Below are 13,107 nucleotides of genomic sequence, written 5' to 3' on the forward strand. Positions count from 1 at the left end.
GCGCCTTTAAGCGTCCACAGGCGGCGGAGCGGCCACAATCACAGCTCCTGGCATTGGGGGAGCCCGAGCCGGCTGTGCCGGGGGAATCCGTGCGGGCGCCTTCCGTCCCGGTCCCATCCTCGCCGCGCTCCCGCACCCCTGAAGTTTTGCAGCGCCCAGAAAGGAGGCGAGGGAGAAGGGAGCGTGAGAGGAAAGGGAGCAAAAAGCACACCCTAAAACATTTATTTCAAGGAGAAAAGAAAAAGGGGGGCGCAAAAATGGCTGGGGCAATTATAGAAAACATGAGCACCAAGAAGCTGTGCATTGTTGGTGGGATTCTGCTCCTGTTCCAAATCATCGCCTTTCTGGTGGGAGGCTTGATTGGTAAGTGCGAGAGCTGCAAACTTTTCCCCCTTTCTCTCTTTTCGGGCCCCTTCCCTCTTTGCCTCTTCGGCTACTTGTTACAGTATCACTGCCTTGCTTCTATGATCTAATTAGTCCGGCTATTGTGCTTAAGAAAGCAGAGCTCCATGGGGCTCCGTGGGGCACAATCCAGTCTAGTGGCTAAGAGAAAAGGAGGGGGAAAAGTTTTGGCCTAGTTTCAGTATCCACTTGAAAGGAAGGAGGGGGGTAACGGGGGTGGGAATCTTAAGCATGGCGACGGATCGCGCGAGGAAGCGCTGGGTTACAAAGTTGATTGCCGCTCCCCCCGCTTTTTCCCGCGTTCCCCCCCTTTTCCTCTCGCTTCCCTCCCAATCAGCTCCCGGAGGGCAACGTAATCGACTTTATTAGGAACAACTGAAGAGTCGGAGAACTGCGCCCGGCGCAAACCCAGAGACCCCTGTTACAGGGCTGTGATCTCTGCATGTGTAAACGCTTTGGGTTGTCTCAGCTGGGGGCTGAGAGTTTGCATTTTGGGTCCTGACCTTCGTGCCCTCGGCTTCCTCGTCGCACTCCCATCCCACGCCCCGCCGTGGCCGTCCGCAAGGTCCGAGCCTTGGCCCGGAGCCTGGATGGGGTGAGGTACGGTGGGAGAAAGTCCTTGGATGGCGCTGCGGGAAGTTGGAGAGGTCGGAGGGGAAAGGCGTATCAGAAAGGTGTTGCTTTTGGCCTCCCGCCCTCTCGCGAATCTCCCCTCCCCCACTTCTTAGAGCTCCGAGAGCCGGTGAGTCTGGAGCCCCGGGTCCTGCCTTGGCGCCTAGGAGGGCGGCCTGCGCCCCCGCCGCAGCCCCCCGCAGGTGACAGCTCCCCCCCTGGGAGACCTCCCCTGATGTGCATCGCCCGGACCTCTCGAGCCAAACACGCTTCCGGGTGAAGAAGATGGTTTCACGGACCTTCCACTCAAAAATACTCCCTTCTTCTCGCCGTGTCTCCATCTATCCTCCCGCCTCTCCGCACACTCGATTTCCCCTTACCCTCGAGATTTAGGACGTCCCGGCGCAAACTTCAGCGCCAACTTCGCCACGGGTGCGGATGAGAGGCTTGGCTTCCGTATTTCGCAGATCTGTAAAACTTTGCGGAGTGGAGAGTCTACGGAGGGGCTTTCTGCGCGCGTCCCTTTTCCGGAGCCCGCGCGGCGCGGGTGTCGTCGTGGTCGTGAGAGCTGCACAGGCTTGGGCACCTCGAGTCCTGTGCGTGGCGTTTTGTCTCCAGACTTGGGTTTGATGGGAGCAAATGAAAGGGAGTCTGGTTCTGTAAATCACCGTAACATCCAAGCTAATTGTTGAAACAAAGGAGAGTGGGTGAAGCTTCACCAAGGAGAGAAATTTCTGGAGGACATCGTGCCTTTCGCTGTGTGTGTATCCACAAAGCAGAAGGAGGTTCAGAGTTTTCCAAGCTCATATCCTCAATTTGGGTCAAACAGCTTAATCTTTTTATTCCTGGAACCCTCCCCCCACCCCTCCCGTTAGGAGCTCCTGTTTAGCTACGTGCAATCTCCATGTTTCCCTGTATTGGATTTTTCGAGGCTCTTAATACATTCTCTACTGGGAGCTGAAGGCAGCCTTCTCTGTGCCCTCACGGTGATTATGCAGCGGTTACAATTACACCTCTTGTCTCCCTTGATGAGCAGTTGCAGTTAGATGCCATTGGATCTTGTGTGATTTCAGTGGCAGACCATAATTAAAATTTCTTGCACCTTGTGCTTTCAGAATTAAATTGGCCTATTATCCCTGTCTGACCTTCATCCTCTTTGAGGTTTTTGCACAAGCAGTGAACCATTACACATAGTTCCCTGGTATTTGTTGGTGTGTGTTTCTTTTTCTAAAGTTGATCTAGCCCATTATCCACTGTTGTAGGTTTCTTAGGGCACTTCTGGAACTAGCATAATTTCTGGAATCTTAGTACTGTGGAGAAGGTCCAAGGGCACTGGTGAGTGGCTGCTGGACATTGGAGTTGCCATAGGATCAGAACAGTTGTATGTTCAAAGAGGGGTTTGTTTGGAGTAAGTGGTGCCAAGGGTTGTTTTTCCCCCCGAGAAGTTGATTTGTGACCGTATCTGATAACAATCTCAAAAAGTTAGTGATAGGTCTAGATTCCCCTCAATAAATCAACTGATTTAATTCCATCTTTGCTTGAAAAAGAAAACCGTCTCTGTATAACACTTCTTGGGGGAAATTGTTGTCTACGTTTACCTCTTGCCTCTCCTCCTTTCTCAGTTGCCAAGGCTATGTCCCTAGTTCCGGCCTGAAGGCTGAAAAGATCAGATCCATTTCACCGTAACACTTGAATAGTGGCTTAGCCTTTACCTCAACCAGTTATAGAGATAGAGTAATTTTTTTGTTGTTGTTGTTAAACAAATCTAAGAACTTAGGTATGCTATAAGACCCAAACATGGGAAATAAATATCAACAAAAGGTAAGTGATATGTTTTCCCACCAAACTTCCCTAAACTGGAAAGCAGGTGAAACTAAGCAAAGGATGGAACTTCAAGAAAGTGAGTGGAATCAGTGGCTGAAGGAGAAGTGTGTAGGCTGGAAAGTCTAAGTAAAGTCCAGAAACCTCCTCTTCCACCCTCCCCAGTGAGAACAGAACTTCTTCACTGCTCAACCCTATTGATCCGTAGGAAGTCCGGTGTCTTGGGTGTGCAGTGTCTTTCTAATTCATCTGCAGAGGCCAAGTGAGAAAGTGAAATCTTCACTTTGAATTGGCCTTGGTATATAATGTTCCTTTTTGATCACTGTTGTCCTAGATGAAAGGAAACATGACAGCCTAGAAAGGGGAGGATCCGAATGGCAAAGCTCCTGATTGTAAGGGTGTAAGTACTCCACGCACGCAGACGCAAAACAAAAACAATCAACCACCACCCCCAAACAATAATGACAAACCACGCACCCAAGGTGACAGGCACTTTTTCAGTTAACCAACAGGCTTCAGTCTCCTCATTGGTAGGTTGATGAGTTTAAGATTCCTTTCGGTTGTGAAATTGTATGAATTTTTCAGTGCTTAAGTTTTATGTGGCATTCAGACTGGTGTTTGGTTGTAGCCTTCTAGAATTGATGGGGAAAAATTTAAACACTAGGTAAAAAGGAAATAAGAGGGATTGGGTTTTGGTTTAGTCAGCTTAAATCCTCCCCTGCTCCAACAGCCTTCTTAGAACCAAGGTTTTGTTTGTTTGTTTGTTTTTGTGCTTGTTTTGTGCCAGGGTCTGTATACTGCTAAGCCTTTAATGGGATTTTTCAAGAAGTCTCTGGAAAGCAATATCTTATGTGGTAGAATTTGGGGTACTTAAGAATTCACTGAATTATGCCATGCTTTTGTAAAAACTTTGAGTCATTATAAAATCATGCATCTGATTGTTTTCTTATGTATTCAGAAGGTTTCTTAAGTGGCTAACTTATTTTGTATTTAGAATTCATTTAAAAATTTAAGAACCCCTGAAGGAAAAGAAAATATTTTTAGAGATACAGTTTAATCTTTAGCCTCCTTAAAAATAAGCCTGCAGAAAATTTAAAAAATAATTTTCCTTTGATTTTACGTTTGGTGAGTTTAGTTCACGGAGAAGCAGCTGCAGGGGTGGTAGAAGGGGGGAGGGGAAGGAGACCATGTGCGCTGAAACAAGAGTGCAGCCGACTAAAAATCATGAACTTGATTCCCTGGCCTATTATGTGCAATTTGCTCAGCTTCAAATTAGTCATGTCTGGGAGATATAATGGTTGGAAAAGCAGGTCACCCTTCCCACCTGTTCTAAAACTGGTAAGAGTATAAAGATCAGGATTGGATGAATAGAAAATTATTGCATTGTTTTAAGCATACCCATAAATTAGAATATTCCAAACTTAAACCCAAATAAGTATCAACAAATTGCCCATTATTATTTTTTTAGGAAGGATTGCTTTCTTTCAAAGGCTTAGTATGTGAGCAGCCTTTTCTTGTTTTTTATTGCTGAGAATATTATATGTGTGTATACATGTATAATACACATACATATGCACACATGTATAATCAGTTTTCTCAATTTTAGCATGGACTTATCTACTGCTTTTCAATGATATAGCCCATATTATTGTGCTATTATTGTTTGAATGGAAACTATGGATGGTTTTGATTGTGGTCCATTCATATGAAGAGTTTTTGTTTCTGCCACTGTCACTTATTTGAAAGGGGCAGGATTTTAAGAAATTTAATAAAATTACAGTTATGCAGCGTATATAAGTGTTTGCTTCCCAACACATTAAGTTTTAAACTTGTTGTGGTATTTATTACATTTTAACATATATTAATAGTGCAATACTTGGCAATCCTGCAGTGTTTGGGTATCTGGTGAAAAAAGAACTAATGAACTTGCTTTTGGTTGATGTTACTCCACATTTTTCTGTATTTGATTCTTATTTTGTAAAATTTCATATCTGACTAAACCATGTCATTTTTTTCTTTGTTAACTGTCAGAGTATCTAATATGGCTTGTAGAAGTACTGTGCAACCTCAAAAATTCTTTTGTAAAGAGTGGGAAATATTTTGTAATTGAAATTACATTATTTGACTTTTAAAAAACTATCTAAGCTATCTACTTGGTTATTGCAACAAAGTCATGCTAGTGCTAACAATCTCTAATCATGCTTTCATCTAATCATTCAGTACAGCCTGTCTAGCCTTCTATTGGAACTTTCCCTTTTCCCTGTTCAAAGTGAGAAACATCTCCTTGAGATAATAGCGTGGCTTTGTAAGGTTTTCAAGTCCCCTGCCTGGAACCCAGATCTAGACTCAAAGCCTTTCCTAGCTAGTTGACATTTTGCAATAATGCAGCCTTAAAAAAATTTTTTTTTTTAATCCATGTAGACTGAGGAAAGATTCTTACCTTATCTTCCTCATAAAGGTGTTTCTATGGAGGTTTAGAATTTGGAATTGTGTGAAAGTCCTTAGCTTAGAGCTCATGTATGTTACCTACCTAATGTGCAAAATATTGATTAGAGCCTAATGTGTACCCAGCATAGTGCTACAATGATGACTAGGGCTTAGGAAAGAGGGGACTTGAAGCCTGAGTAACCCTGGGGAGCCAGAGGTAGAAAAGAGTCCCTCTTAATCCAAGTTCACTAGCAAAAGATTTCTTATGATAAGGTTTTTAATATCATGATAATTCTCACTCATCTACTGGGAATTTGAGAACATGTGAAATGAGAAGCCCTGTTAATTATGTCATCAAATAGTTATATTAATATTTTATCTTAACATAAACATATTAATATAACAATATAAATAATGCTAAACATGTGTTAAATATGTACTGTGTGCCAGACTTTGTTTAATTTGATTCACGCAAAGCCTTGCCACATTGGTACTGTTGTACCCATTTTACATATAAGTAAACTGAGGTACAGAAAGGTCTAGAAAAATTGCTCAAGATTACCTAGCTAGTCAGGGTCAAAACTCGGATTGGATTCCAGTCAATCCAGAATTATCAACCATTAGGTGCTCCTGACCCCACTTCCCAAAGCCTTGACTTCTAGGGCTGAATAGAAATGGTTTGAATGTAGAGAGACATGATAAGTAACACTGCAGATGCAACTAATTTCTCATTTCTAACCAACAGGTAACATGTTAAAAGAAAAAGTATCAAATCTGATGATAGGTGAAATGGAGTCCAGCTGTACTGAATAAAGCAGAGCCTTGACCCAGCTAAGGGAGGACAACTTCTGAGAAGTCTATATATGCCAGTCCAACCAATTTCTTACAGGTTCTAACCAGTCCCCATAATTCTATGAATAATCAAACTGGCTGAGCAGCCAAGTTCATTAGCCACAAAGTGTTTGAGTTCTACCTTAAGGAAGATTACTCAACTTTATTTTCTCTAGTTAGTGGTTTTAACATATTTATACAGTTATGTAAGTCTGGACTTTTTCAAAGGAAGAGAAGAGAAGAAATTAACTGAGGTTGGAGAGGTTTTTTAGAGGGTGTGGATTGGCAGAGAGAGCAGTTGAAAGAAGAGCCTCTTACTGAAAGTTGAAAATTCAGTTTCCCCAAAGGATAATTTTTGTTTATATATACACCCATGCATAATAATTAGGGCATTTCAAACCGGAGTCTTCCATGCTGACACCATGAATAGGTACATGTCCTATTGGAAAAAATGCTGATGGATTTTCTCTATTGAGAGATTTACTGCCCTCAGTTTTGATAGCAACTGTAAGAGATGAAGGGAGACAGAGAGCATCAAGACGTGAAAAGATCATGTCTATTTCATTTGTCTTCTGTTTTCTCTGAGGTGTTGTAACGGTGGCACAATAGAATAGACAAGTGTGCCAGATGTGGATGGTTCCCAGAAAAAGTGCCTGGATGGGAGTGGAGAGGAGGAACTTGACGCACTGAAGTTCTCAAACTTGATGATGAAATGTTTTGCATTTTTCCCTTTTCATAATAGGACTAATCAAAAAGAATTGATAAATAACAGAAAAGAGCAACTCATATGTTTTAGAATACAGAAATCCTAAGGTTCTTTAGCCCTTTAGCACTACCTCTCCCTCCCCTCCATCCCTCCCACCCTACCATGTTCCACCCATAATTAAATTTTGTAGAGGAGCAAAAGCAATAATCAGAGCGTCATCTGACCAGTAGTGAGGGATTTGGCTAATTATGATTTGCTGCTTTTTTTAAGATTTATTGGGTGACTATGGAAAACATTTTACATGTATTGAATCACTTAATGAACATAACAACCTAGAGGAGCAGGTACTTTCTCCAGTTTTCAGATGAATGTGAGGCTCACTTAAGGAACTTTTCGGAGTTAACAGAGATGGTAAATAAGAGGGCTGGCATTCAAGCCCATGATCCTGAACTGAATCAAGCCATGCTCTCAAGTCTAATGCCACTCTCCTCCTATTGTTCCTTCAATTTCTATGGGAAACAAAGAGTCAAGTGTGATGAAACATTCTACACAGATTCAATAGAAGATGAAAGCTCAGACTGGCTTTTTCTGCTTCTACCCCTTTCCCAGACCACATACTCCCATCACTGCCTGGGTACTATTCACTGACCTAGTTACTTCCCATACAAATGATCCCAATTCCTAAAATATATTAACCTCTTTCACCAGCTATTGTAAATGTTGGCCAGTGCTTGCAGGCCGTGCTGAAGAGGGCTGAACCTGAGGAAATTACACCCCAGCTCCCCCCCTCAACCAAAAGAAATTATTACACACTGCAAAGCGTAACTGAGAGTTGTAATTGAAAACTTGTCAAAGAGTTGCTTCAACCTGAATGCCAGCTAGACTTAGCATACACAATAGGTCCTGAATATAGCTGTTAAATACAAGAGAGGGGAATGTGGGTGTGGAGAAGGGAGATAGGAGTAGAATATGGATTCAGGAAAGGAAAATTAAGGCCCCTGTAAACATATGAGAACGTCTCTTTGGGAAATAGCTTATGCCTGGATTTCCAGAATCTACTTCCTATGCCACCCACTCCTCCCAAGCTAAGCTAGTGTTTCTCCCTCCTTGCCTGTTTAAATCCTGGGCCTTCAAGTGCAATTTCTGCTCCCTCTTTTTCTTTTCTACTCTATTCTTTTAATATTCCCTGGTAAAGGGTATTCTTTCTTCACTGGCCCACAGGAATTATAGGGCCTTCTTAATCTTCTAGTTAATTCCCTGGGTTAACTAAGAGGCTTTATCCATAAATACACATTTCCAAGAAAGCAGAAGAAATTGAAAGAAGATGCCAAGTTATTACATTTGTTTTGGCAAGGCATTATGATTTTTCTTTATGAAGAAGGTAACCGGTCTGTAAATGATTGGTTCAGTTTTTTTTTTTTTCAAGCCCCAGATTAAGGAGGTTAAGCTCATGAGAGCTGGTTGGGGGCCAGTTATCTGCTGCTTTTAGTTTTGGACTGAGACCCTCCCAGGGAGAGAGTGCCTGGTCTCGGGGCAGCATCATGTAGTGGAGAGGAACTTGGCTGTAACTCTGCAGACGATCTGTGGTCTCCGTGATCGCAAGTAAGTCACAAAAGCTCCTTGGCTCCCACCCTCAACTGTGATGTGGGGCAGAGGCCTCCTATTTCATGTATGACTGTAGTGAGGAATCCACTATCATGAGGATAAGGCACCCTTTGGGTTTCTCACTGAGCCAGGCCCACCAGAGATCTGCTTCCCAGAGGACATTTTGCTGAAACCATCTGCTTAACCCTTATCCGTTCCTCCTACTTTTCTCTCTCTGTACCTCTCTGCTCTTAGATCTGGAAGAATTTAGCCTTGACGTCGTCTATTTTCTATTCTTTTTCTTTCTTGAGTCACCACCACTTTGTCAAACACCTCCAGATTCATGGATCTATTTAGGCAGAGGGAAGTGGAATGACCCAAAGCATTACTCATTTTGCGTTTGAAGGTGCACAGAGAGGTCAACCTGCTTTCTAACATGAATTCCCATTATAACTGTATGTCTCAGAATGAGCCTTCCCCAAATGGTAGATATTAATATTGTTGCAGATAACTAGCAAAAAAGAACATGAGTCTAAATCATTGTCCTAAAGCATACACATTTTGCTCCAGGTTAATTACTTTTGCTTTATAGGCAATTTTAATAGAGCTTGGTTATGCCATTTTCTAAGTCTACAGCAGTTGGGACAATTTGCCACAGAAACTCACCGGCAGCAGAGAGATGTAGACGTGTAGTAGGTCACATGAGGACACAGGAAGAGAAAGGGAGCATGCCCCGGGCTCTGGGGTCTCTGGATATAGGCAAGTCATTTCACACCTAGCAGTAGCACCCCTTCCCCCTCCAGTGGCATCGTTACATTATAGGCTGGGGTATGTTAATTGATTCCACTCTAAAGCTTTGCGATCTTATCACTTGCCATGAGTGCAGCTTTTTGGATCCGCTGTGTCTGTCCCCTTTGGTGGTATCTGGCCTTAATGGAAGCCGTGGAGCTTGTTGCTATTAAATTGTAAAGATGAAAGGGCCTTGGAGACCGTCTTGTCCTACCTCCTTTGAGGAGGAATCGGAGTCCCAAGAAAGGGAAGGGGCTCAGTTTACACAGTTAGAGGCAGAGCCTTGGTTTAGACTCAGGTTCTAATGCCAGTCAGCACTCCAAGCATATATCTCTTTCTGCGTTTCAGCATGAAGATCATCTGATTTCCGTCGTAGAGTTAATGTGCAGAAAATTCCCAACTTGTGGTTCTTAAAGCTCTATTGACTTTCCTGTTACTTGAAAATAAAGTAGCAATAACTTTACTGTCTTCTGCTTGCCTTTGTGTACTTAATGTTCTTAGCTAATTTCTGATGAAGCAGTAAGATTATATGGAGTGTTAAGCTGTTCTATGTGGATTCGAAAGAACACCACATAATAATAAAAAACAAAAATAAAGCTAAATTTCTTCCTTGTTTGCTGAGCGGGTGGTACATCCCCTTTCTCCTGCTTGAGAAAATGTAAATTTAAAACTTAAAACAAAACAAAACTGTGCGCTATGGTCCTTACCAATCCAACCAAAAGTGACATCCTCATGTTTAAAGACTTCATCAGTCTAAAGCTTCCTTGTCTAAATGTCTGTGACTAACTTTTGTGCTTTCAGGGGATGTTTGTGGCAGGCATAATTCTGAAGTTGTAGTGAGTTTAGGGGAAGTGACATGCCCTGTATTTTCTGGGTCTATTTTACGTACAAAAGAAACAACAAAGTTGCTCATCCTTTGTGTCTGCCATTTCTGCACTCTGAAGGGAATTGCAAGTAGAAAATTCAAATTGCCAAAACAGGGCTTAAAATGTTGAAGGCCTTATGCAGTTGTGTCTGACAAGCATATTTTTGTGATTTCAGAAGTGCCAGTATTACAGGGTAGATTCTTCTACTTCTTTTATTTTTGCTGAAACTAAGCAGAGTCACAAAGCACTGTTTTTCTGCGTCCTCTGATTTAGCTGTAATGAATTCTTTTTTCTTTTAATTCTCTCTTTAACATGCTTGCCTTCAGGTGATCCCAGCCAAAAAGTTGGGCTCCGTATCTGTGAAACCCAGCCCTCTCTCAAGGCAGATCAAGTCTTTTTTCTGTTCCTTTTACTCCGGGTTCTTATATATTTTATCTGCTCTCATTTAGGTTAGAACTCGCCTGAGAACGGAATGCCTCAAATGTAGAAAAGACACATCCCCACATTCCTTTCTTTGCTCTGCTCTGTTGAGCTAGTTCTGGCGTGTGTGAAATGGGCTCTGACTTCAGCCCCTGCGTGCCTGGGCAAAAGGAAGTTGTAGATAAGATTTTTACTGAGGCTTTGGAAAGACTGCACCAGGGGTCTTGCTGTCACTTAAAGAACACATCTGTACTTAGAAGGGATCAGCTTCTTCCGAATTGTGAGGTGGCAGTGGGTGGGTTGGGGAGGGGCTTGTGACAGGCAACTCCAGGGCCTTGGACATCCGTTCAGTCACCCAGTCTCCTAACTGTACAGTGTTTGCATGTCCATGAGCCAGCCTGTATTAAATCCTCGGCCGGCATCGTTCTTTGAACATGCCCAAACGGGACAGAGTTATGCTCTATGAGAACGTGGTGTTTCTGGATAATAGTTGATGAAAGAGAAAGAAACAGAATAATTTGTAGATGCCTAAGATTTTTAAACTAAAAGTATGCTAAGGTCCCCTTTCAGTTAGCATCTTATTTTTTTCTAGAGATCGGGAGAATTTCTCTCATGTCACTTCTCTACCCCACCTACCTGTTAAAAAAGACAAGGAGAGAAAATATAGTTCGGGAGAGGCAGTAGGTTTGGGATTTGAACAAAATCAGCACTAGTATATATTTGAGAAGACAACATTTCCAGGTCAGGATGTGGTTAGGTACTGATACCAGCTCTGTCCAGGGAAGCCGCCAACTCTCTGTGCATCTCACGTTAGAGTAGCTCTCCCAGCGAAGCAGTGATGCTACAGGAATTTGGAAGTTGCCTTTAATGACTTGGGCTTCTTATAAGATTCCTAGGAAATTGTCACACTGCAAAACTACATGGTGTTGGCTCAAGGTTTTCCATATGATGTTTCTGTTCAGTGATAGACTTACTGATTTAAAGTGAGCAGATTTCTAACTGCTGGCATGCGGTTTTTGGGTTGATCAATGGGTGTGATCCGGTTTGTTATCAAACTTGGACAAACCATTTACATTCTATGAGCCAGCCTCAGTTTCCTCGTCTAAACATTTTTCCCTCACAGGAGGTTATGGGTTTAAATGAGAGAACATAAGTTACCTGTGCATATGTGCTAGATCCATCAATATATGTTAGACATTTCCCTGAATTAGAAGTCGTCACTAATTAACTTTTTAAGGATTTTTTTGAGTCATCCCATGTCTAGTTAGGCTCATGGCAGCTTATTTCTGCCTGTTAGTGAATTACATAAAATTAGAAACCCAGCAACCCTGCTTGATAGCCTTCCCATTAAGCATAATCCATGCAAGCCAGCAGTTCAAGAAGCATGTCATCCACACATTTGGTGAATTAGAGCAGTTAACTTACTTTTTGATCCACTAAGTGATAGTTTTCACCAAGGTTTAATTTGAATCTTAAATTTTGCCTTTTAAAATGCTTGCCAGTAGTCACGGCTCTTTATAGCATATATAGCCCAGGTAGCTTGACTTTTAAATGAATACCACTCAATATGTGGAAGAGAGATTCCATCCATACTTGCTGCATAGCAAATCCCAGTTGTTCTGTTTTACATTATAAAATTGAAGTCATCATCCACTGGGAAATGTTTTTGCTTCTAGATATAATATAAATGACAAAGACCTTTGAAAGTCAAGCTTCAAGGAAAGAAATGATCTTTTTCTTATAAAATATTAACTACTTCTGAAACTTTAGCTAGAATTATTGTGCTGTATTATAAGGAATTATAAAGAAAAATAAAGTTAAAATATAATCCCTGTAAGACTATAAGCTACATGAGAGCAAGGATGGTCTAATGTGCTCATCTTTATCTCCAGTGGTTACCACAGGGTAGTGCAGTGTAGGTGCTTAGTAATACTTTTTGAAGAAATAGATAAATGCCTTGCATTTTGGACCTGTTGCAGGGGTAGCTAAAATGCTTCAACTTTAAGGTCAGCCCTAAAATTTCTAACACTCTATTCTGGGCTATTCTTTTATAATTTAAATGAGGACAGGTTTCTTATTACTTACTTGAACTTAAAAGATTATGTCACCTTCATGGTTTATATGCTTAGATTTATAAAATTGTAAGTTTGAGGAGTTTTGGGAAGGGACCTTTTCTTGTTTTGTTGTATAATAGAAACTAAAGCGCAGAGAAATTGCAATGAGAGAAGATTTGAACCAAGTTTCCTGACTGCTAGGGGAGTGTTTCATTACCTATGCCTAGTGTTACAGTGATTACTGACTGCTAGGTCTGATTTATGTGTTGGGTCTTTATTTGACCATAAAGGCAGAAAATTGATTGTGGTTATCCATACTAGCTGATAAAGTTTGCTGAGAAAAAGGAACGCACCCTAGTACATGAATCTTGAATATTCAAATGGGAATGTGGAACCATAATGGAATTTTGTGATTTATTATCTTTAAGAAGTAAGTGTGTTTCTTCTGCTCCCTGAGAGCTGTTCTTTCGGAGCTTCTTTAAGAAGATCACATAATTTGCTTAATTTTCTATAAACTTTTAAAGATGGAAAATTCATCTTTCACAGTTTCCCTTCTAAGAATTTTGCAGATGTATTTATGGTTCTTCTTAGAGAT

The 13,107-nt window shown here is 41.7% G+C and overlaps 1 protein-coding gene and 1 long non-coding RNA gene across 7 annotated transcripts in view; both read left to right on the top strand.

Annotated features, from left to right (window-relative positions):
* WLS (Wnt ligand secretion mediator) overlaps nucleotides 1-13,107 on the top strand; it is a 106,353-nt gene continuing 93,246 nt past the window's right edge. For 2 of the 6 annotated variants that reach the window (XM_082358027.1, XM_082358029.1), the window contains exon 1: nucleotides 2-363. In XM_082358027.1, the coding sequence (XP_082214153.1) occupies nucleotides 258-363 (106 nt within the window). In that variant the 5' untranslated portion in view covers nucleotides 2-257. Of the gene's footprint in view, nucleotides 364-1,003; nucleotides 1,145-13,107 lie in introns of those variants that run through there. The other 4 variants (XM_082358028.1, XM_082358031.1, XM_082358030.1 and 1 more) reach the window with 3 other exon arrangements.
* Nucleotides 3,227-13,107, top strand: part of LOC309613435 — a 32,484-nt gene continuing 22,603 nt past the window's right edge. Inside the window, exon 1 of the long non-coding RNA XR_014235723.1 lies at nucleotides 3,227-3,365. This is a non-coding gene — a long non-coding RNA (uncharacterized lncRNA). The remainder of the gene's footprint in view (nucleotides 3,366-13,107) is intronic.

Source organism: Balaenoptera borealis (assembly GCF_965194805.1).
Source record: "Balaenoptera borealis genome assembly, chromosome: 1".
In the NCBI taxonomy this organism is placed as follows: domain Eukaryota; kingdom Metazoa; phylum Chordata; class Mammalia; order Artiodactyla; family Balaenopteridae; genus Balaenoptera; species Balaenoptera borealis.